This window comes from Hyla sarda, chromosome 8 (assembly GCF_029499605.1).
Source record: "Hyla sarda isolate aHylSar1 chromosome 8, aHylSar1.hap1, whole genome shotgun sequence".
Taxonomy (NCBI): Eukaryota; Metazoa; Chordata; class Amphibia; order Anura; family Hylidae; genus Hyla; species Hyla sarda.
The window spans coordinates 208021165-208046997 of NC_079196.1; the positions used below are offsets into that span (position 1 = coordinate 208021165).

General features: G+C 44.8%; 1 protein-coding gene across 2 annotated transcripts in view; it reads left to right on the plus strand.

Annotated features, from left to right (window-relative positions):
* The window catches only part of ERN2 (endoplasmic reticulum to nucleus signaling 2), a 46851-nt gene extending 28057 nt beyond the window's left edge, over positions 1 to 18794 (plus strand). Inside the window, exons 14-22 of one of the 2 annotated variants that reach the window (XM_056533760.1) lie at positions 930 to 1020; positions 2500 to 2689; positions 4704 to 4803; positions 7610 to 7809; positions 7893 to 8040; positions 8283 to 8410; positions 8506 to 8629; positions 16461 to 16528; positions 18279 to 18793. In XM_056533760.1, the coding sequence (XP_056389735.1) occupies positions 930 to 1020; positions 2500 to 2689; positions 4704 to 4803; positions 7610 to 7809; positions 7893 to 8040; positions 8283 to 8410; positions 8506 to 8629; positions 16461 to 16528; positions 18279 to 18461 (1232 nt within the window). In that variant the 3' untranslated portion in view covers positions 18462 to 18793. Of the gene's footprint in view, positions 1 to 929; positions 1021 to 2499; positions 2690 to 4703; positions 4804 to 7609; positions 7810 to 7892; positions 8041 to 8282; positions 8411 to 8505; positions 8630 to 16460; positions 16529 to 18278 lie in introns of both variants that reach the window. The other variant, XM_056533761.1, reaches the window with a different exon arrangement.
* The last annotated feature ends 7039 nt before the right edge of the window (positions 18795 to 25833 follow it).

Consider the following 25833-nt stretch of genomic DNA (forward strand, 5'->3'; position numbering starts at 1 on the left):
TAAAAATTTTACAGTTGACCCTAGAATAAAAACTTCATTATGACCTCTGGTGACCTTTGGCTGTCCGGCCATGCTGAGACTTGTAGTTTTACAACAGCTGGATGCACCCTGGTGGGGAAACACTGCATTAACAGGTGCCGAGGGGCCTCATTATGGAAGGCTGACAGGAAAACTGGTGTTGTTGCCCATAGCAACCAATCACAGGGCAGCTTTCATATCTTAAAGGGGTACTCTTTTTAACATTTTTTTTTAAATCAACTGGTGCCAGAAAGATAAACAGATTTGTAATTTACTTCTGTTTAAAAATCTTAAAATCTTAATCCTTCCAGTACTTATCAGCTGCTATATGCTCCACAGGAAGTTATTTTCTTTTTAGAATTCCCTTTCTGTCTGACCACAGTGCTCTCTGCTGATGCCTCTGTCCATTTTAGGACCGAGGTGTCAGCCGAGAGCACTGTGGTCAGACAGAAAGGAAATTCTAAAAAGAAAATAACTTCCTGTGGAGCATATAGCAGCTGATAAGTACTGGAAGGATTAAGATTTGTAAACAGAAGTAAATTACAGTAGTAGGAGAGGTTTGCTATGAGAATTTGCTCCTACTCTGGACAGTTACTAAAATAGACAGAGGGGTCAGCAGAGAGCACTGTGGTCAGACAGAAAGGAAATTCAAAAAGAAAAGAACTTCCTCTGTAGTATACAGCAGCTAATAAGTACTGGAAGGGTTAATATTTTAGAATAGAATTCATTTACAAATCTGTTTAATTTTCTGGGACCAGTTGATTAAAAAAAAAAAAAAAAAAATTATGTTTTCCAGTGGAGTACCCCTTTAACAAACTCTAGTAAAATGAAAGCGGAGCTGTGATTGGTTGATAAATCTATGTTTCCGTAAGGTGCGCTCCGTCATTCATCTTCTCTCCCTCTATTTGCAGCTTCCAATGAGGAAGAGATAGAAGTGGGTAAAATTTCCTTTTCACCCAAAGAAGTCTTGGGCCGTGGAGCCGGAGGAACATTTGTATTTAGGTGAGAAGAAAACCTTCGGCGTCAATATAATAATGTTATCTAACCTATCAGACTACTGGACTCCTAAGCATGGAGAGATTTAAAGGGGTACTCCTAAAATCAGAGATTTCAATCAATAAATGACAATTTCTTAAATGATTTTCCCACCAAGATATATTTCGATCTGATCTTTTCCTCCTGCTCTATATCATGTTGGTAGATGAGAATACAAGTGCAATCTAACTGGTGCCAGAAAGTTAAACAGATTTGTAAATTACTTCTATTTAAAAAAAATCTTAATCCTTCCAGGAGTTATTAGCTGCTGAATACTACAGAAGAAATTATTTTCTTTTTGGAACACAGAGCTCTCTGCTGATATCACGAGCACAGTGCTCTCTGCTGACATCTCTGTCCATTTAAGGAACTGTCCAGAGCAGAATATGTTTGCTATGGGGATTTTCTTCTACTCTGGACAGTTCTTAAAATGGACAGATATTCAGCAGCTAATAAGTCCTGGAAGGATTAAGGTTTTTTTTAATAGAAGTAATTTGCAAATCTGTTTAACTTTCTGGCACCAGTTGATTTATAAAAAATAAATAAAAAAAATAAAAAAAAAAGGTTTTCCACCGGAGTACCCCTTTAAAGCTGAGTTCACACTTGCATTGTAAAATCCGCTTTTCTGTACCGTTTAAGACAGTGTTTCCCAACCAGGACGCCTCCAGCTGTTGCAAAACTACAACTCCCAGCATGCCCGGACAGCCTTTGTCTCTCCGGGCATGCTGGGAGTTGTAGTTTTGCAACAGCTGGAGGCACCCTGGTTGGGAAACTTTGGTTTAAGGAAGGAAGTATCCATTGCAGGATGGACACCAGTGGTGCCCTGCAGATCTGATTGACTTATAATGCGGTCAGTTGGGTTCCATCATGGTGTCTGACATCTTGACGGACAGAATTACTCTTCTTCTCATCACATATGATAGAAACCACAATCTTTCATTGTTTAAAAAAAAAAAAAAAAATGTTTTCTATGTTTTATTTGTGTTTTAAAAAAGCTGCCACTAGGTGTCTCCCTACTTGTCCAGAGCACATTCCCAAACCCCCCCCCCCCCCCCATCTCTTGTACAGACTTTGGACTCCTGCCAGCCTGGCAGAAGTCCAAAATCAGGAAATGCTGAGGGGGTGGTGTGTGCAGCCTTAGCCAATCACAGCTCATCTCACACTGAACTGCTCTGGGCTGTGTGTAGCAGAGTGAGGGAGGAAGTTCTCCCCTGTATGGCTTCAGATGATGTCACGCCTGCTGGGGAACGCCCCCTTCGCAGTCTGTGAATCTGACTGAGACTGAGCAGAAAACACAGAGCGATATCAAGGTAGAAAACTAAAAAATCATAAAAATAAAGGCAGGGGGTGGTTTATCATGATGGGGGCAGTGACCTGGGAGGATTATAACATTTAACAAGATCATGAGAGGTTCTCTTTAAGATCTATTTTATTATCATCATATAGGGGCAGGTTTGACGGGCGCTCGGTGGCTGTGAAGAGAATCCTGCCCGAGAGTTTCACGCTGGCCGATCGGGAGGTGCAGCTGCTGCGGGAGTCTGATGAGCATCCCAATGTGATCCGGTATTACTGCACGGAGAGCGACCGGCTGTTCTATTACATCGCCCTGGAGCTGTGTGCGGCCACCCTACAGGAGGTGAGGGCAAGACTGGAGGCTGGGGACATGATGGTCTGCAGCAAGCACTGGCACAGCAGGTTACAAAGTATTCATAGACTTCTATGCAGAAAAAGGAACCGATCCCCTGGCTGCCCGGGAAGCTGAGCACAATGCTGTCCGCTTCCTCAAAAGTTGTTTCTAATGACAGCTGGTTCACCCGCACTAAATCCAATACATGGGGTAATCGTGCACGTGAACCCGATTAAAATGACGTATTACTCGCCTAGATCCGTGGTCCATGCTAGATTAGCCCCCATAGGGATATGTTAATGAATTCCCTGCAATGGAGGCGGAAGCCGGTGTTCTGATCCTTAGCTCCAGCCTCTCTTCTCCTGTATGCCCGCCATCCTCGCGCTCACATGGGTAAAGACTCTTAAAGGGGTACTCCGGCCCCAAGACATCTTATCCACTATCCAAAGGATAGGGGATAAGATGTCTGATCGCTGGGGTCCCGCCATGGGGACCCCCGCAATCTAGCATGCAGCACCCACCTGTAAGCACTGAAGGAAGCGCTGGAGGCTCTCGGTGTTATGCCTCCTGACCACGGGGACGGAGTATTGTGATGTCACGACTCCGCCCCGTGTGATGTCACACCCCACCCCCTCAATGCAAGTCTATGGGAGGGGGCGTGACGGCCGTCACGCCCCCTCCCATAGACTTGCATTGAGGGGGTGGGGCGTGACGTCACGATACTCCATCCCCGTGGTCAGGAGGCATAACACTGAGAGCCTCCAGTGCTTCCTTCAGTGTGTACAGGTGGGTGCTGTATGCTAGATTGTGGGGGTCCCCATGGCGGGACCCCCGCAATCAGACATCTTATCCCCTATCCTTTGGATAGGGGATAAGATGTTTTGGGGCCGGAGTACCCCTTTAAGAATATTGAAGTGAAAGTTATGAATTCATAGATAGTTCTGCACTCTGTCTTATGGTAAATGATATAGGTACAGATTGTACTGCCTTCCTGCCTCTATTTCAAAATTGTGTAGTTTAAGATAGAACTGCCTTCTTGTCTCTCTTTAGAAATATTACTACCTCCCTGTCTTCTCCCTGTAAATGATGTTGGCACAGACAGTACTGCCTCCCTGTATTCTCTTGTAAATGATACAGGTACTGATAGTACTGTCTCGCTGTAAATATCTCAGGTACAGATAATACTTCCTCCCTGTATATTTCCATATATAATTTAGATGCAAATAGTACTGCACCAATGTTTTCCCTGTAAATGATAGAGGTACAGATAGTGCTGCCTCCTTGTCCCTTCCTGCAAATTATGTAAACAAAGGTAGTACTGCCTTCATGTCTATTTAAATAATATGTCGGTACTGATAGAACTGCCTCCCTCCCTGTAAATGATGTGGATACAGATAATACTGCCTCCCTGTAAATACTGTAGGGGCAAATAATTCTGCCTCCCTGCATATTTTCATGTATGATGTAGGCACAGATCGTACTGAACCGCTGTCTCTCCCTGTAAATGATGTAGGTACAGATAGTAATGCATCCATGTCTCATCCCGTAAATGATGTAGGTACATATAGCATTGCCTTGTTACCTCTCACTGTATATAGTAGAGACACAGATAGTACTGCTTCTTTGTCTTTCCCTATAAATGATGTAGGTAAACATAGTACTGCCTCCTTGGTGTACCCTGTAAATGATGTACACAAGATAATATTGCTTCCCTTTCTCTCAATGTAAATAATGCAGATAACACTACCTCATTGTCTCTTTCTATATATGGGAATAGGCACAGATAACACTACCTCATTGTCTCTTTCTATATATGGGAATAGGCACAGATAACACTACCTCATTGTCTCTTTCTATATATGGGAATAGGCACAGATATTATTGCCTCCCTGTCTCTCCTTGTAAATGATGTGTTTATCCACCTTCCTTCAAAATGGGACAGAGATCAGAATAAGATTGGTGGTTGGGTGGTGAAAGGCTTATCATATAATCTGTATGAACCACGTCTCCTATTTTTCTGCAGTATGTGGAGAATCCCGCATTTCCTCGTGCCAACCTGGACCATGTGACCCTTCTTCATCAAGCTATGTCTGGCCTTGCCCATCTGCACTCTCTCAATATAGGTGAGAAGCAATGATTCTTATTTAATGACTAACATTTATATATAACTTGCTAAAATGCATAGTTTGATGTCACACCTCTCGCCGTACTGCCAAGTGCACAAATCACATTGTGAGTCCTACGACGCACAACGTGTTACTGTCAAGGATGGCTTCTGGTTTGGCCTTATAGGGGTACTCCGGTGCTTAGACATCTTATCCCCTATCCAAAGGATAGGGGATAAGATGCCTGATCGTGGGGGTCCCGCCGCTGGGGACCCCCGTGATCTTGCACGCGGCACCCTAGTTAAAATCAGTCCCCGGAGCATGTTCTCTCCGGGTCTGATTACCGGCGACCACAGGGAAGGCGGCGTGTGACGTCACGACTCCGCTCCCGTGTGACATCACGCTCCGCCCCTCAATGCAAGCCTATGGGAGGGGGCGACCACAGGGAAGGCGGCGTGTGACGTCACGACTCCGCTTCCGTGTGACATCACGCTCCGACCCTCAATGCAAGCCTATGGGAGGGGGCGTGACGTCACACAAAGGATAGGGGATAAGATGTCTAAGCACCGGAGTACCCCTTTAAAATGTGAGTGACTGCTGCTGTATACTGCTGAGTGCCGGCACAAGGTATACACACCAGACAGAATGTTGGTATAATATCTCCTTCTCAGTATATTGGCTAAGGAGCTGCCCCAAGGAGTTCTGTTTACTACACGGAAGTGCATTGGTTTTTACATTTGACAAAGGGTCAAAATCATCATGTTATATTTTGATTGGTTATTTGCGTATTACGTCTGTGTGTGTATATATATATATATATATATATATATATATATATATATATATTAGCCTATTATCATTATTCATTTCTCTCTTGGCCATATTTTGTCTCTAAAATTTCAACTCCTCTTCTTATCTCACGTCTCTTGGCCTCATTCCAAGGTCTCCATCTTAGTCACGAGCAGATAACAAGCTGGATATATAGGTTAAGGGTAACAAATATCTTTTTGCTGCATTTGCAATGTTATATAAGTATCGATCGGCAGTCAGAATCCTTTTAATCAACTTGTCAATAATACCAGTATCAGCTATATATATATATATATATATATATATATATATATATATATATATCTGCTACCCTTCTGTGACATTTTGTCCCACCCTCTTCCTTCATCACACCCTGTGCCATTTCATTCCTCCTCTTTATCATCCCTGTGCCCCATCATTCACCCTTTCTTCACCCCCTGTACCATTTCTTCCCCTCTCTTGACCACCCCCTGTGCCACATCATTACCCCCTTTATCCCTCCTGTGCCACATCATTAACCCTTGATCCTCTGCTGTGTCATTGCATTCTCACCTGGCTTGTGTCCCCCGGTTGCGCTCCGGCAGGCTCAGGTGGAGTCTGGGCAGGTCTGACAAGTGACGTCCTCAGCGCAACATCAGGGGCATCACTCATCACCACAGCAGGGCAGTGCCACCTTAATAACAGTGACCAGCGGTGGCTGCTGCAGGACGGGATGGTCCCATGACACGCCTGGGGACTGCTGCCAACACACTGTGTTGTGGCACCCAATTTGGAAAGCTCTGGTCTAAATAATAATTCCATGTAGTGCTGTAATAAAACCACCATACACTACCGCTGTATAAAGCCCATAGAGTAGTGCTCAGGTCCTGGGGTTTCAAGCCAAGCATTAGAGACTGGTGTTGGTGACCTTTAGATCAGTGGTCCCCAACCCAGTCCTGGAGGTCCATCAACAGTCCGGAACTTTAAAGGGGAACTTCAGTACTGAAATTCTTATCCTCTATACACAGGATAGGGGATGAGTGTCTGTCTGATCGTGGGGTGTGACCGCTGGGGACCCCCACTATTTTCTGCAAGGCCCCCCAACTCTCCTTACGCTTTGTGCATGGAGAGGTGACAGAGCGATGGGTGAAACGCCCCCTCCATGCGGGTCTGATCACAGGGGGTCCGACCCCCTGTGATCACCTGAGCCCCCCCCCCAACAATTTGTGCATCTCCATGGAAGAGCTGGAGGTACACAAACTTACTATACATCGCTTGTGTGTGTGTGTGTGTGTGTGTGTGTGTGTGTGTGTATCTCCAGCTCTTCCATAGAGATGCATGAATTGTTGGGGAGGGAGGGGGGTCAGGTGATCGCAGGGTGTCGGACCCCTTGTGATCAGACACTTATCCCCTATCTTGCGGATAAGGGATAAAAAGTTCAGTACCCCTTTAATTTGTCCCTGTTCTGTTCCAATGGCGTGAATGTTGGTGGTCCTTGAGGACTGGATGGGGAACACAGGTCTAGATGACAAAGGGCCATTGCTTCTTTCAGCTGTTGAAAGGGGTACTCCTTTGGTGCCAGAAAGTTAAACAGATTTGTAAATTACTTCTATTAAAAAAATCTTAATCCTTCCAGTACTTATTAGCTGCTGAATACTACAGAGGAAATTCTTTTCTGTTAGGAACACAGAGCTCTCTGCTGACATCTCTGTCCATTTTAGGAACTGTCCAGAGCGGCATATGTTTGCTATGGGGATTTTCTCCTACTCTGGACAGTACTTAAAATGGACAGAGATTTCAGCAGAGAGCACTGTGGTCATGATGTCAGCAGAGAGCTCTGTGTTCCAAAAAGTAAATAATTTCCTCTGTAGTATTCAGCAGCTAATAAGTACTGGAAGGATTAAGATTTTTTTAATAGAAGTAACTTACAAATCTGTTTAACTTTCTGGCACCAGTTGATTTAAAAAAATAATAATAAAAAAAAAAAGTTTTCCACCGGAGTACCCCTTTAAGTATCTGGTTGCTTTCTTCACAGTGCACAGAGACCTCAAGCCATGTAACATCCTCATCTCCGTGCCCAATGCCCAGGGCAGACAGAGGGCTGTTATTTCAGACTTCGGCCTCTGTAAGAAGCTGGGGGTAGGGAGGAGCAGCTTCAGCCTACGCTCAGGAATCCCGGGCACCGAGGGCTGGATCGCACCGGAGGTCCTACGGGATGGGAGAACGCAAAATCCGGTAAGTCAGTACAGGGTTGTGTCCGACACAAAAAAAAACCCGCTGTGCGGTCTGACAATGGGTTTTACGCTCTGTGTTCTCAGACCGCGGCGGTGGACATTTTCTCGGCTGGGTGTGTATTTTACTATGTCCTGGCAAGTGGGCAGCACCCTTTTGGGGACAGCCTGAGGAGACAAGGGAATATCCTAAACGGCTCGTCCAATCTGCCGCAGCTCCAAGACGAGACACATGGTAAGACACTGGATATCGGGCATATAAAAAAAATTGTGTTTTCCAACCGGTGTGCCTCCAGCTGTTGCAAAACAACAACTCCCAGCATGGCCGGACAGCCTCCGGCTGTCCGGCCATGCTGGGAGTTGTAGTTTTGCAACAGCTGGAGGCACACTGGTTGGAAAACAATGATGTAGAACATTACATATTGTACCTGGACCTATAATTACTACTATGTAACCTGTCCTTAATGGTGTTTGCAGACAATGTGGTAGCACGGGACTTGGTTGAAGGCATGCTCAGCAGCGACCCAAAGCTTCGGCCTTCAGCGCCCCGCGTTCTGAGGCATCCGTTCTTCTGGGCGCGGGAAAAACAGCTGCAATTTTTCCAGGTCTGAAGTGGTGAAAAAAATGTGTCTATTGTATAATGTCCTATAGATGTCTAAGCTAAAAAACAGTGCCGTAATATTATGTTTCTCCCCTTCAGGATGTCAGTGACCGCATTGAGAAGGAGTCACAGGAGAGCCCCCTGATCGTCAGCCTCGAGGCCAATTCTCGCTCTGTAGTCCGGGTCAACTGGAGATTACACATATCTGTTCCCCTACAGACAGGTAAAAAGTAATGTAATGTATGTACACTGTGACCTCACCAGCAGAATAGTGAGTACAGCTCTGGCTCTGGAGTATAATACTGGATATAACTCAGGATCAGTACAGGATAAGTAATGTAATGTATGTACACAGTGACCTCACCAGCAGAATAGTGAGTACAGCTCTGGGGTATAATACAGGATATAACTCAGGATCAGTACAGGATAAGTAATGTAATGTATGTACACAGTGACCTCACCAGCAGAATAGTGAGTACAGCTCTGGAGTATAATACAGGATATAACTCAGGATCAGTACAGGATAAGTAATGTAATGTATGTACACAGTGACCTCACCAGCAGAATAGTGAGTACAGCTCTGGAGTATAAGACAGGATATAACTCAGGATCAGTACAGGAGAAGTAATGTAATGTATGTACACAGTGACCTCACCAGCAGAATAGTGAGTACAGCTCTGGGGTATAATACAGGATATAACTCAGGATCAGTACAGGAGAAGTAATGTAATGTATGTACACAGTGACCTCACCAGCAGAATAGTGAGTACAGCTCTGGGGTATAATACAGGATATAAATCGGGATTTTCCTAGCTACCGTGACGGAAAATCTAAGTTATATGAAGACAGGAGGCGAGTATCTTGCATTAAACCTTTCTTTTTAATGCCCATAGCAGAAAAATTACAGAGAATTTATTTCATTAACATTAGAAAAAATGTCATTAAAACTACAACTCCCAGCAGCCCTTGGAATCCCCTCCCCTGGGACGGAGACCCTATATAAGGGGCTGGCTGGACCTCCTCTTCCTCTTTCTTTCGTGCGAACTTCGGAACAGCGCACGGCATCTTGATACCCCGGATACACTCCGACGGCAAACGAATTCCACCTCCGGAACTAGACGTCAGGGCCAACTGGGCCCCCAGCAACTGTGTTTCAACTGGAACAAAACAGAACAGCTGTCACTCAGGGACTTCTCATACTTTGCTGCGTAGATGCAGGATCCGTTCTTCAATATCCTGAAACGAGAAAACACACCGTAACAGGGTGGGAAGGGAGGGAAGATACTCGCCTCCTGTCTTCATATAACTTAGATTTTCCGTCACGGTAGCTAGGAAAATCCCGATTTATATATCAGACAGGAGGCTCATATCTTGCAAGTTTAAAGCTAAACAAGTTTAATCAGGAAATATGTGAACATACACGTTCATAGGACAGACACAGAAACATGTTCCTGCGGCCGAAAATAGAACTGCCTAAAGGTCGACTCAGACAACCAATCAGCAGCTAATAAAAGGTCCGAGAGTGAACCCCCTGACGTGAACACCTTAGTGGCCATCGCCCCTCTAGAAGAGTGGGCACCAAAAAGAGAAACGTCAATACCAGCCAAATCCATGGCTGCCCTCACCCACCTGGCTAAGGTAGCCGAGGTTACCGGAAGATGAGGCTTGACATAGGAAACTAATAATTGACTATAAGCAACAGACCGCAATTGTGCAGTCCGCTTCTCATACCGTTGCAGACATCGTACCACACAAAGGCGCGGATGGTCAGGAAAAAAGGGATAGAAGACTGTTTAAAGTCTCGTCTTAGTTCTGCGAACCACAGAAAACCGTACCCCATCAGGCGAAAATTGTCGCCTGGTAACATCCAATGCTTTTACATCCGATACCCTTTTTATGGATACTAAGCATAAAAGGGTTGTAAGTTTAAAAGATAAGTGTTTCAAGGACAGGACATCATTGTCCTCCCAAGCGGAAAAAAGTTCTAGTACACGGGAGACATCCCAAGTCGACTGGTATCTAGGACGAGGGGGACGTTTAAATTTTACTCCCCTTAAAAGCCTACATACTAGAGGATGTTTACCTATAGGTAACGCATCTACTGGACAATGATATGCCGATATGGCAGAACGATAGACATTTAGCGAACTATAGGATTTGCCAGACTCAAAAGAGTCCGCTAAATAATTCACTACGACTGAAACAGGTGCTTGAACGGCATCAATTTGCCATTGATCACACCAACGAACCCACAGGGCCCAGGCAGATCGATATGCCGATCTAGTCCCTGGGGCCCAGGCCAAGGCGAGAAGGTCTCTAGCCGATTGTGAAAGGTCGCCACCGGCGTCAGGGATCCCGAAACCAACCACGCTAAGAGTGGAAGATTGCTGTCCAACATGAGAGGGTGACAACCCTTGATCGGGTTCGAGAGAAGTTGAGGTGAGTGGGGAATCAATCGCGGATAATCGATCGCCATCCCCAGCAGTAGGGGAAACCACGGTTGCGTTGGCCACCAAGGGGTGATCAGCACGACCGTTGCTCTCTGACTCGCTACTTGGAGAAGGGTTCTGGTAATCAAATTGAACGGAGGAAACGCATAATGCGTCCCCCGTGACCAAATCTGACTGAATGCGTCCACTGCTGACGCTTCCGGATCCGGCCTCCAGCTGTAAAAACGGGGTAATTGCCGGTTGAGACGAGAGGCAAAAAGGTCCGTATGTAATGGACCCCAAAGGTCTCGTAATGCCAGAAAAATCGGACGGTCCAGCGACCAGTCGCTGGAATCTGTCAGGTAGCGCGAATTCCAATCCGCCACAGTATTGGATATCCCGGGGAGATATTCCGCCACTGGAAAGATATTCCGGGACAGACAAAAGTGCCAAAATTCGGACGCGATGTCCGCCAGCACTTTGGACCTCGTGCCCCCAAGGCGGTTGGACATACTGAACTGCTGCCACGTTGTCCATACGCAAAAGCACACACTTGTTGGAAGTGTGAGAGAGAAAACTCCTGATAGCGAAGAATGCCGCCAGGAGTTCTAAAGCATTGATATGGAGGAGAGATTCCTCTACGGACCATCTCCCTCCGGTAGTGTCTAGCCCGCAACGAGCACCCCAACCTTGGCGACTCGCATCGGATTCTAGAATAACGTCCGGGCAGGAGTTGAAAATTGTTCTGCCGTTCCATTCGACGGCGTGGCGAAGCCACCACAACAGTTCCTTTACAGACTCCGGACAGAGGGGAACCTCGTCCGCATATTTGAGACCCTGGCGAAGATGGAGGGTCTTGAGTCTTTGTAGGGCTCGATAGTGGAGTGGAGCCGGAAAAATTGCTTGAATAGAGGCCGACAACAGGCCGACTATGCGAGCAATCATACGCAAGGATACCTGACCCTTGCGTAACGTTGCCCTGATTTCTTTGCGGATCAGGGCTAATTTCGATTTTGGTAACAGCAGGATGGCTCTCTTGGTATCCACTAGGAAACCCAGGAATTCCATCTCTTGCGAGGGTATCAGCACCGATTTTTTTGTGATTGATGAGGAAACCAAGTTCCTCTATCAACGAGATCGCCCACTGGCTGTGTAGCCAGGCCTGCGTTCTGGAACGTGCCATAATGAGTAGATCGTCCAGATAGATGATAAGGCGAACGCCTCTGCTCCGAAGAACAGCCATCACTGGTTTGAGCAGTTTGGTGAAACACCAAGGGGCAGAGGACAATCCGAACGGAAGGCAGGTGAACTGCCACATTCGGTCCCTCCACAGAAACCTTAGGAAAGGTTGGGAGGTATGGTGTATGGGAACGGTCAGATACGCGTCCTTCAGGTCGATTTTCACTAGCCAGTCCCCTGGCCAGAGAAGATCGCGTAATAGATGGATTCCCTCCATTTTGAAATGGCGGTAAACCACATGTTGGTTGAGGTCCCTCAGGTTGATCACTGGGCGATAGCCGCCATCTTTCTTCTTCACTAACAAGATGTTGCTGACAAATCCGGGTGATAAGGGGTCTACCTCCAGCACCGCTCCTTCGGACAAAAGCTCTTGGAGCTCGTTGTCTATGAGCTCCATGTTTTGAGTAGAGAACCGAATGGGTTGAGGTACAACGTTCAGATCGGGAAGAGATTGGAACTCTATCCGGTATCCGGTTACCGTATTGAGGATCCACACGTCTGCCGTAATCGTGGACCAGACGTGGGAAAAATACGTCAGTCTGCCCCCCACTAATGTGTGTGGAATTGAAAGTGGGAATGTACTCACCGGTCGGTGGCCGAGATCTAGGGAATCCGCGACCTCCGCGTCCCCTCCAGGGTCGTCCTCGAGGAGGGAAAAATGGCGCCGGTTGAGCCATGGGTAGGGCATATTGTTGTTGAGCAGGAGTGAACTGCTGGTTTGGTGGTCTTGTATAGGGCCTATATTGGTTAGTGCGGCCGGCAGATCGCCCTCTGCCTCTACCGGCCTTGCCAAAAACCTTGGTCGGTTGACCGGTCTTTTTTCAATGAGGTTTGCGCCTTATCCAGGCTGGAGAAAAGGCTCACAAATTTATTGATTTTTTTAATAAGGTCTTCCCCAAAAAGGAGACCTTCAGCGGAAGGGCCTGGTTCATTCTCCGCTAAATGGCTCAGCTGGGGTTCCAGCTTCATGAGGATTGAGCGACGGCGCTCCACTGAACAGGTCGTGTTCGCGTTGCCCAGCATACAAACAGCACGTTGGGCCCATCCCCTGAGTTGCGATAGGTCAACCGGTTGGGCCGATGAGGCCGCCTGCTCCGACAGATTTAAAATCTTTGTGAGCGGACCTAGGACATCTAAGATGCGGTCTTGGATCGCCTTAAACGACCGCTCAATTCCTTTCTTAGAATATTTACCAGACCGCGTTAAATATTTGAGAAGCACCGGGTCTATTTCTGGGGTGACCGCAACTTTCTTGGCTATATATGGCCTGGGACATTCAGCACGCAATTTATTGCGATTCACTCGGTCCAAAGACCGTCTAGTCCAATACTCAATGTATTGCACTACATGAGGTAGAGGCGCCCAATCACCTGAGCGTGGGTGCGTAATTTCATCAGGGTTGAACAATGGTTGGCCCTGAGAGTCTGATATGGCTTCATTTGGCACCTCAGTGCTGGCGACATGCTGGTCCGCCGTGAACCCCGCATCCTCATCATCATCAAAATCGGAGTCTGTGACCTCGGCATTGTCAGACTCGCCGGAAGACTCATCAGATGTCTCAAATGAGTCCGGCTTAGCCCGCCTGGCGGACTTCTGCCCTTTTTTGTTCTCCTTGGGGCCCAAGGGTCGAGAGAGGTCAGGGAGGTGCGGGGTCCGGCAGGCCGGGTCAGGTCCTGCCTGGGGCACATTATAAACTTCCACTGCCGGGGAGTCGGATTGCACATTCAAGTGCTTACGTTTGTGAGACACCTTACCCCTAGCGGGGGCGTCTGCAGAAGTGGATGGTAAGAGTATATCAGTGCGTGCATTAGCAGCTAAAGCCGCTTGTATGGACTTGTTAATCATGTCCTGGATCTGGACTGTGGACATGAGGTGGGAGACACCCAGTTCCACAGCCTCACTAGTCAGACCAGTGAGGCCAGACAATGGCATGGCGTTATTATCATTAGCCATAATAATCTGATAAGACAAGTAAGTTAGTTTATGGAAAATGTCCAGAAAAAGACCACTGTACTAAGGGGCTGAAAGCACAGGATTCACACCTATTAAGGACAAACAGAATACCGCTATGGAGACCACACTAGACCAAGCTGTTGCTCCTCTCACCGCTCGCTGCAACACTGGCGATGGTGAGAGGAGGAGGGAACAGCAAGCAGAGCCCTCAGCCGTAGTATCGCGAGACTACGGCCGAGAGCGCTGTGATAGGACGCGCTGGGTCTCGAAGGCGTGTCGCAGGGAGCGCGTCACTAGGCCGCGCCCCTCCGACGTCAGCAAGCCCGCGAAGCGCGGCGCGCGCGGGAAGAAGGTAGAAGAAGGCGCTTCTGTGGTAAACTAAAATGGCGCCTGCAAGAACTAAACAGTGAGTATAAATACAGCCCGAGATAGGGAAAAGGGAGGAAAAACCGAACCCGTTAGAAACGGATAACGGAGGATAGATGTAAGAGCAAGAAAATAATGAATAGTAAGAAATGGTAAGAAAAATAATAGAATAATAATAGAAATAAAATAGAAATAATAAGAAAAGATATGTGAAACAAGAAGTTCTCTCAAAGGGACGGGTGAACAGTTGTAAAAACTGCAACACCTAAGAATAAAATTCACACTATATGTAAAAAACATGAATAAGAAATATAGAAGACAATACTTATCTGCCATGAGCAGAAAGAAAGAGGAAGAGGAGGTCCAGCCAGCCCCTTATATAGGGTCTCCGTCCCAGGGGAGGGGATTCCAAGGGCTGCTGGGAGTTGTAGTTTTAATGAAATTTTTTCTAATGTTAATGAAATAAATTCTCTGTAATTTTTCTGCTATGGGCATTAAAAAGAAAGGTTTAATGCAAGATATGAGCCTCCTGTCTGATATATAACTCAGGATCAGTACAGGATAAGTAATGTAATGTATGTACACAGTGACCCCACCAGCAGAATAGTGAGTACAGCTCTGGAGTATAATACAGGATATAACTCAGGATCAGTACAGGATAAGTAATGTAATGTATGTACACAGTGACCTCACCAGCAGAATAGTGAGTACAGCTCTGGAGTATAATACAGGATATAACTCAGGATCAGTACAGGATAAGTAATGTAATGTGTGTACACAATGACCTCACCAGCAGAATAGTGAGTACAGCTCTGGAGTATAATACAGGATATAACTCAGGATCAGTACAGGATAAGTAATGTATGTACACAGTGACCTCACCAGCAGAATAGTGAGTACAGCTCTGGAGTATAATACAGGATATAACTCAGGATCAGTACAGGATAAGTAATGTAATGTATGTACACAGTGACCCCACCAGCAGAATAGTGAGTACAGCTCTGGAGTATAATACAGGATATAACTCAGGATCAGTACAGGATAAGTAATGTAATGTGTGTACACAATGACCTCACCAGCAGAATAGTGAGTACAGCTCTGGAGTATAATACAGGATATAACTCAGGATCAGTACAGGATAAGTAATGTATGTATACAGTGACCTCACCAGCAGAATAGTGAGTACAGCTCTGGAGTATAATACAGGATATAACTCAGGATCAGTACAGGATAAGTAATGTATGTATACAGTGACCTCACCAGCAGAATAGTGAGTGCAGCTCTGGAGTATAATACAGGATATAACTCAGGATCAGTAGTGTATAATGCAGGATGCATCTCAGTGCAAGATATGTAATGAGATGTATTCCGCCTTAGACATCTTATCCCCTATCCCAATGATAGGGGAGAAGATGTCTTATCATGGGGGTCCCCCTGATGGCGCCACCGCAATCTCTCCTGCAGCACCCCCTGTCATCTGGTGCACAGAGCGAGCTTCGCTCCGTGCCTGAAGACTCACGATGCAGGGGCCGGAGGATCGTGACGTCACAATGCAAGTGTGTTAGTGTGTGTGTGTGTGTTTATGTTAGTGTGTGTTGGTTAGTGTGTGTTTGTTAGTGTGTTTGTTAGTGTGTGTGTGTTTGTTAGTGTGTGTGTGTGTGTGTGTGTATGTGTGTGTGAGTTTGTGTGTGTGTGTGTGTGTTAGTGTGTGAGTTTGTTAGTGTGTGTGTGTGTGTGTGTGTTAGTGTGAGTTTGTTAGTGTGTGAGTTTGTTAGTGTGTGTGTTTGTTAGTGTGTGTGTATGTTAGTGTGTGAGTTTGTTAGTGTGTGAGTTTGTTAGTGTGTGTGTGTGTGTGTTAATGTAGAGTATGTCTATATATATGTAAAACTGGCGTTCAAAGATGTAGATCCGTTTGGGTGGCTTATGAGCAGTCACACATGTTAATGCATGTGAAGTAAAAGTGCACAAAAAGGGAATAACCTCTGCAGTGTAGAGGCACACCTTGCTTACATGGTTATTTAGGGTGAAATTTATTGCTTTATTCTGTCATTCTATTTTGTTTTCTAGACCTGCGAAAATTCCGTTCATATCGTGGAAATTCTGTACGAGATTTAGTCCGAGCCATGAGAAACAAGGTACATTACACTACAGCGAACTGTAAATTATAGGCAGACTCACTAGTCATTCTGTAAATCATACAAGAACACTTTTTAATAGAAAACTGGAGTTCTAGAAGGTAAGTCTTATTATGTCCCTTTGTCTCCCCTAAAACATTGTAACACTTTCAGATCTCTGCAGGAGTGTGGAAACATTATTACCAGCTATGTTAAAGGGGTACTCCGCTGCTCAGAGTTTGGAACAAAATGTTCCGAATTCTTAGAACCGGCGCCGGGAGCTCGTGATATCATAGCCCCATCTCATGACTTCATGCACCGCCCCCTCAATGCAAGTCTATGGTAGGGGGCGTGACAGCTGACATCATGAAGGGCGGGGCTATGATGTCACAAGCTCCCGACACCAGCTCTAAGGATTCGGAACATTTTGTTCCAAACTCTGAGCAGCGGAGTACCTCTTTGAAGAGGGATATTCCAGTTTCAGCACATAAAGCAAAAACACCAAAAAAAACTGACACATTCACCACAAAAATACAGCAGCCACATGCTACCTGGGTCAATAGGAAAATATGAAAACTTACACCCACCTGGCTTATATTTTTTTGTTTTTGTTTTCACATCACAAATGCCATGTCGGTTTAGCATTGGCATTTTTTTTTTTCCTTCAATATAAATCGTTCAGTCACATAATGAAAGAATCACATGATCACAAATGCTAAGGAAAAAAACACAAGAAAAAAACTGCAAGACTAAAAACCTACCACTTAAAAAAAAAAAAATACAAAAAATTGGAAACCTAGCCTAAGAATTTATTTCGGAATTTTGTAATTTCTTATTATAGAACAAGTAAGCTTGATTTGCTGAAACTGGAATAGCCTTTAAATGGGCACTCTCATTAAAACTAATTTTTGCTATTGCACTCCTTATGGTAAATAAAAAATATTTCTAATATACTTTGTTTAAAAAAAAATGAAGTTTTCTCTGTTTTATTTGTGCTTAAAAAAAGCTCAAGAGCACATTTCCCCCCATCTCATACACAGACTTAGGACCGAAGCCCGAACACAGGAAGTGCAGCCTGGAGTGCTGAGGGGGGTGTGTCCAGCCTTATCCAATCATAGCTCCTCTCACACTTAACTGCCATATGCTGTTGGTTGGACACACCCCCCCCTCAGCACTCCAGGCTGCATTTCCTGAGTTTGGGCTTCAGTCCAAAGTCTGTGTATGAGATGGGGGAAAATGTGCTCTTGAGCTTTTTTTTAAGCACAAATAAAACATAGAAAACTTCATTTTTTTAAACAAATTATATTAGAAATATTTTTTATTTACCATAAGGAGCAAAAATTTGTTTTAATGAGAGCTACCATTTAAGGGAAATCCGCTGTGAGTTTGAAAATAAATTTACCCATGTGAATGTACCCTAAGTGAGGGTAAAAAATAGTGGGGCTAATATATAACAAAGGGCTCCCAAAAATAATAACTATAGTTTTCATTCTCCCTTTTCCTAGTCCTCTCTGTATTAACTTCCTAAATATAAGTGAACAAGACGCAGGGACAGATAGAAGGCGCTGCCGTTGCATGATCAGACTGCACAGGGCTTGTTTGTAGTCTGTAACCATAGCGACACATAGCTGTGCATAGAAGCTGTATACACAAAATGGTAGAAGGTAATCTATGACTATGTAAAAAAGTGCTTAATTATTATTATTTTTTTATTCGAAATGAAATACAAAAATATAATGTTAGGTTCATTGTTATTGGGTTTACCCTCCAGAAACATCATTACCATGAGCTGCCGGCTGACGTCCAGGAGACACTCGGTTCCGTCCCCGACGACTTTGTGGCTTATTTTACCTCGCGGTTCCCACTTCTGCTCCTTCACACGCACCAGGCTTTGGAACAGTGTGCGCACGAGAGACCTTTCCACCCCTATTATCATTGGGAGCCAGGACGTTGATGCTGCCGCCTGTACAGCTAGAAGTAACCGCGGCCAGGCCGATCTTTGGAGGGGGGGGGGGGGGGGTCTACCCGGACAGCACTTGTTTTTTTATTTTACTAGACCCCCTCCCTGGTATTTTTATACAGTAACTTTGCACTGCCTTTTATATATTTGCACATTTTTTTTTTTTATCATGGTCTTTGCTTTTAGATAATGTGCAACAAGAAGGCTTTTACTGAGTTGGTGATAAGATGTCGCCAAGTCTGATGCAGCTACCGGTGCTCGTGTATCTATAAGAATACGTTCATATGAGCGGATTTACAGTGTTTTTTACGCTACGGATCCGCTGGTGAAGGCCCCCTCTATGCTGTCTTTACATGTGCCTGCTCGTAGCGGCAATACGCCGCGACGAGCAGACAAACTGCAGCGATGTGCGCGGCGTACTCGCACATCACGGCCACTCTCCCTGCTCTGAGCAGGCACATGTAAAGACAGCATAGAGCGGGACTTCACCAGCGGATCCGCAGCGAAAATCCACTCTCATGAACGTACCCTAAATTGGTACAGATCCCTATTATTAAAAGGTGTACTTCCGCCCTTAGACATATTCTCCCCTATCCAGCGGGACCCCCGCGATCTCAGCTGCGGCACCCCAGACATCCGATGCACGGAGCAAACCACGCCCCCCTCAATGCAAGTCTATGGGTCACACCCCTCCCCTAGACTTGCATTGAGAGGGTGTGGCCGTGACATCACGAGCCTCCAGCGCTGCACCCGAAGCTCTAAACAAAAGCAGGGGGCGGGACCCCCATGATCAGACATCTTATCCCCTATCCTTTGGATAGGGAATAAGATGTTTAGGGGGCAGAATACACCTTTTTTTAAAGGGGCATTTTACTTGTGGCACTGCAGCTGTTGTGAAACTACAAGTTTGTAGCATGCTGGGAGTTGTAGTTTCTTGGCAACTGCAGTGTCACACGCTTTAGTAGAAAAAGCTCCTTTTTTGGCGCCAAAGACACGGCCTTGTGAACGCGGCTCTACGGTATTTTATTGGAAGCAGAAGTTCCGTTTCACTTGATGTTACAATGTGTGGATAGAGCCTAACCGCGGTCTCCAAGCTGCGGACCTCCAGCTGTTGCAAAACTACAACTCCCAGCATGCCCGGACAGCCAACGGCTGTCCGGGCATGCTGGGAGGTGTAGTTTTGCAACAGCTGGAGGTTTGCATCCCTAGGCTTACATTCCATCTGACACGTTTTTATTCTTAATATTTGAGAGGAATCACATTTTTGTTGCCATAGATTTCTATTTTTATTTTTTTTTTCACCTAAATATATTAAGTAGGTACGGTATTTTAAAGACATTTTTTTAAAGAAAGTAATTTATTTTGTATTTGCTGGGATATGTGTCTGTACATATTGGGGGAGATTTATCAAAACCTGTGCAGAGGAAAAGTTGTCCAGTTGCCCATAGCAACCAATCAGATCACTTCTTTCATTTTTAACAAGGCCTCTACAAAATGAAAGAAGCGATCTGATTGGTTGCTATGGGCAACTGGGCAACTTTTCCTCTGCACAGGTTTTGATAAATCTCCCCCATTGGGTTTAAGGATGAACAATGAAATGTGCCAATGACGACTGATTTGGTGTCTTAAGTGTTTTTGTTCGGTAGCCTTCTCCCTCGCGTAGATGTTCACTTACCAATACCCTGGTCTTGTGGTGGTTCTCCGCTGTTTGCAATACAGTTCCCCTATATATTTTCAATTTGAAAACCGAATGGAACCGTATGCATTGACTCTCCATTGAAAACTGTATGCCAAAGTTTTTTCCCCCCCTGTACCCAAAACCATAGCCAACCACCATTTTTGGTCAAGGTTAAAAACCATATTGCAATTTTATTTTTCTTTATTTTTAACATGGGAATCAGTGGGAACCGTACAGAACTGTATGGAGGGAGATTTACCAAAACCTGCCCAGAGGAAAAGTTGCTGAGTTGCCCATAGCAACCAATCAGATCGCTGCTTTCATTTTATAGAGGCCTTTTCATAAATGAAAGAAGTGATCTGATTGGTTGCTATGCTGTCCAGAGGAAAAGTTGCTGAGTTGGCCATAGCAAACAGATTGCTTCTTTCATTTTTCACAGGCCTCTTTAACCCCTTAAGGACCCAGCCCGTTTTCACTGTAGGACCCGGCCATTTTTTTGCACATCTGACTACTGTCACTTTAACCCCTTAAGGACACATGACGTACCGGTACGTCATGTGTCCGCTCCCGATCTATCCCGATCTATAACGCGGGGCCACGGCCTCTAACAACGCCCGGCATTGATCGCGGTGCCGCGCGCTAATAACCCTTTAGACGAGGCATTCAAAGTTGAACGCCGCATCTAAAGTGAAAGTGAAACCATGCCGGTTAGCTCAGGGAGCTGTTCGGGATAGCCGCGGCAAAATCGCGGCATCCCGGACAGCTTACAGGACAGCTGGAGGATCCCTACCTGCCTCCTCGCTGTCCGATCGCCGAATGACTGCTCAGTGTCTGAGATCCAGGCATGAGCAGTCAAGCAGCAGAATCATCGATCACTGGTTTCCTATGAGAAACCATTGAACGATGTAAACGATCAGTGTGTGCAGTGTTAAAGGTCCCTATGGGATAACGATGATCAGTATAAGAGATCAGTGTGTGCAGTGTTATAGGCCCCTATGGGACCTCTAACACTGCAAAAAAAAAAGTGAACAAAGATCATTTAACCCCTACCCTATTAAAAGTTTGAATCACCCCCCTTTTCCCATAAAAAAAAAAAGTGTAAATAAAAATAAACATATGGTATTGCCGCGTGCGGAAATGTCTGAATTATAAAAATATATTGTTAAACCGCAAGGTCAATGGCGTACGCGCAAAAAAAAATTCCAAAATCGTGCATTTTTGGTAAAAAAATTTTCATGAAAAAAATGAATAAAAAGCGATCAATAAGTCCTATCAATGCAAAAATGGTACCACTAAAAACTTCAGATCACGGCGCAAAAAATGAGCCCTCATACTGCCCCATATGCGGAAAAATTAAAAAGTTATAGGGGTCAGAAGGACAATTTTTAACGTATTAATTTTCCTGCATGTAGTTATGATTTTTTCCAGAAGTACCACAAAATCAAACCTATATAAGTAGGGGATCATTTTAATCGTATGGACTTACAGAATAAAGATAAGGTGCCTTTTTTACCGAAAAATTTACTACGTAGAAACGGAAGCCCCCAAAATTTACAAAACAGCGGGTTTTTTTTCAATTTGGTCTCACATTGATTTTTTTTCCCGTTTCGCTGTGGATTTTTGGGCAAAATGACTGATGTCATTACAACGTAGAATTGATGGCGCAAAAAATAAGCCATCTTATGGATTTTTAGGTGTAACATTGAAAGAGTTATGATTTTTTTTAAAGGCAAGGAGGAAAAAACGAAAATGCAAAAACGGAAAAACCCTCGGTCCTTAAGGGGTTAAACATTAATAACTCTGGGATGCTTTTATCTTTCTGATTCAGAGATTGTTTTTTTTTTCGTGACATATTCTACTTTGTTAGTGGTAAAATTTTGTCGATACTTGCATCATTTCTTGGTGAAAAATTCCAAAATTTGATGAAAAAATTGAAAATTTTACATTTTTTTTACTTTGAAGCTCTCTGCTTGTAAGGAAAATGAATATTCCAAATAAATTATATTGATTCACATACAATATGTCTACTTTGATTGCATCATAAAGTTGACATGGTTTTACTTTTGGAAGACATCAGAGGGCTTCAAAGTTCAGCAGCAATTTTCCACAAAATTTTCAGAATCAGAATTTTTCAGGGACCAGTTCAGTTTAAGTAGATTTGAAGGGTCTTCATATTAGAAATACCCAATAAATGACCCCATTATAAAAACTGAACCCCTCAAAATATTCAAAAGGTTTGTTAACCCTTTTGTATCACAGGAATAGCAGCAAAGTGAAGGAGAAAATTCAAAATCTTTTTTTTACACTCGCATGTTCTTGTAGACCCAGTTTTAGAATTTTTACAAGGGGTAAAAGGAGAGAAATCTTCCTAAAATTTGTAACCCAATTTCACTTGAGTAAGAAAATACCTCATATGTCTATGTAAAGTGTTCGGCGGGCACAGTAGAGGGCTCAAAGGAAGGAGCGACACTGGGATTTTGGAGAGTGAGTTTTTCTGAAGTGGTTTTTGGGGGGCATGTTGCATTTAGGAAGCCCCTGTGGTGCCAAGAAGGCAGAAAAAAAAAAACAACACATGGCATACTATTTTGGAAACTACACCCCTCAAGGAACATAAGTAGTACAGTGAGCCTTAATACCCCACAGGTGTTTGACGACTTTGTTAAAGCTAAATGTGTAAATGAATTTTTTTTCACTAAAATGCTGGTTTTCCCCCAAATTTTACAAGGGGTAATAGAAGAAATGGGGTTACACATTTTGGGGGTCATTTCCTGAGTATGGAAATACCCCATTGGTGGACATCAAGTGCTCTGCTGGCGCACTACAATGCTCAGAAGAGAAGGAGCGCCATTGAGCTTTTGGAGAGGTAGCACTTGTGCGGGGTGCTTGCTGATCGATAGCAGTCACCCCTGTCCAGTCCCCGCCCAGCAGAGACCAAAATTCCCCATGACGTACGTCCTTGGTCCTTATGTGGTTAATAGACATGAGTGAACTTACGGTAAATTCGATTAGTCCCAAACTTCTCGGCTCGGCAGTTGATGACTTATCCTGGGTAAATTAGTTCAGCCTTCAGGTGCTCCCGTTGGCTGGAAAAGGTGGATACAGTCCTAGGAGACTCTTTCCTAGAACTGTATCCACCTTTTCCAGCCCACCGGAGCACCTGAAAGCTGAACTAATTTATGCAGGAAAAGTAATCAACTGCCGAGCCGAGAAGTTCGTGACGAATCGAATTGACTGTAAATTCGCTCATCTCTAGTGGTTAACATGGGAGTCAGTGGGAACCGTACAGAGCTGTATGTGCGTACGGTTCCATCTGGTTTTCACCATACAATTTGACTGCAGTTTTTCTTGGAATTTCAAACGAATAAGTGAAACTTTATTCAAAATGGAGTGAAAAGTTAAAATGTATGTTTTTTCTTAACGGATGCAGCTGGACGTCATTTTTCAAATTGTATATGGGTTAAAATTTGTACACATGTTTTGATACTGACTCCTCCAAAATCGGACTAAACTATCAAAAACCTGTATTGCAAAAATGTGGTGTGAATGCAGCTCTAAACTAGCTGGGTGCAGCTTTAGATTGCATTGCTGGTTCTCCCATTTGGATCCTACAATGTTACACTGATATCAGTGACATTGTAGGATCCAAAATGGGAGAACCAGCAATGCAATCTACATGGGTGCCTCATGTCATGATCAATCTCTTCATATCCCCATCCCCCTCCTCCACACTATTCTCTCCCCACCCATTGAAGCATGTACAGGCTCCCTTTGAACACCTGGCTACTGATTTAATGTCTTGAGCCACGCTGCAACCTGGGAACAACCCTATACCCCCAGGGGCTCCACACCAATGCCAAACTTTCTGGCACCAATTTATTTTAAACAGGAGCACCCCTTATAAGTGCTAAACAGGTTTTTAAATTACTTTTATTTAAAAATCTTACAGGACATCTGCATCAAAAGACTGTACACCCCTCCCCACATAGTTCTATGGGAGAGGCAGGGTGGCATGAACGCTGCTTCCCCATAGGAATAAATGCTGCAGCTGGCACACCTCCTGCATGAGAGAGCCGTGGCCCCATGCAGGAGATTGTGGGAGTCCCAGCAGTCAGACCCTGCACCAGACACTTAGCTTCTATCCACAGGAAGTTATGTAGTTCTTTCCAGTCTGACCACAGTGCTCTCTGCTGACACCTCTGTCCATGTCAGGAACTGTCCAGAGCAGGAGAGGTTTACTGTGTGGATTTGTTCCTGCTCTGGACAGTTCCTCAAATGTTGAGAAAAAGGAGAGGTCAATGCCTCACGTAATTCCATGGGTAAAATTCCCAAACAGGGACCCCAGTTATAAGTTGTACTCACCTGGGGTATGTCTCCTCTGTGGGGTCAGATGATGGATCTTTGGCTGCAGGATCTGGCTGGATCCTTAGTCTGAGCTCGGCAAGGATAGGAGTGAAGAATGCAAAGAAAAAAAATGGTGATCTGCAGTGACTGTCTATTAGGGGTAAATGATTTTTATTGAGATTTAAGAAATTACAAAAATTCAGGCCATTATAATTTCATGGCCCTACAAGAAAGACTGAGATAAAATTTATTCCAGTCAAATATAAATTCACATTTTATTGGTTAAAGGGGTACTCATCCCCTTTCCTTTGTATAGGGTATAAGATGTCTAGGGGCAAAGATGTCAGATCGCTGGGGTTACGCTGCTGGGGACCCCCGGGATCTACCATGCAGCACCCACCTTTAGCGGCTTCCAGAACCGCTGGAGGTCCTAAGGCTGAGTCCATCTCAACCACGAAAACTGAGCAGTGATGTCACGGCTCCGCCCCCGTGCGAAGTCATGCTCTGCCCCCTCAATGCAAGTCTATTGGAGGAACATTACAGCTTTCACGCCCCCTCCCATAGACTTTCATTGAGGGGGTGGAGCGTGACATCACACGGGGCGGAGCTGTGATGTCACTATGCTCAGTCCGTGATCGCCAGTAGTCAGACCCGGAGAGAAAACGCTCCAGGGACTGATTCTAACGGGGTGTGGCGTGGAAGATCATGGGGGTCCCCAACGGCAGGACCCCCGCGATCAGGCATCTTATCCCCTATCCTTTGGATAAGATGTCTTAGCACCGGAGTACCCCTTTAATGAATGAGATGCAGACATGCAAGACGCATTTCAGGGGAGAGTTCCCCTTTCTCAAGGGGGAACTTTCATGTCTGCATCTTATTTAACCAATAAATGAACGAACTTCTATTGGACTGAAATCAATTTGAGCTGTAAAAGGCAGTGCCACTGCAGATCAAAATTCTTCACTCTGGACAGTTCCTGACATGGACAGTGGTGTCAGCAGAGAGCACTATGGTCAGACAAAAGAAACTCAAGAATATAAGAACTTCCTCGAGCGTACAGCTGCTGATAAGTACTGGAAGGGGCTTAATATTTTTCTATATATAGAAGTAATTTACAAATCTGGTTAACTTTCTGGCACCGGTTGATTTAAAAAAAATAAAAATAAATAAATTTGTAATTCTCTGAATACCCCTTTTAGATGCAGCTGTCGGTGGCATCTAAATTCTTTATATCTAGCAGCTATTGAATTCAGATGGGGGAAGCCACCAAGTATGGTGTCAGCTTTAGTCAGACGCCCACGCCGTACATACTTAACGGCTCTGTGACTTGTATCCATGTCATGTGTT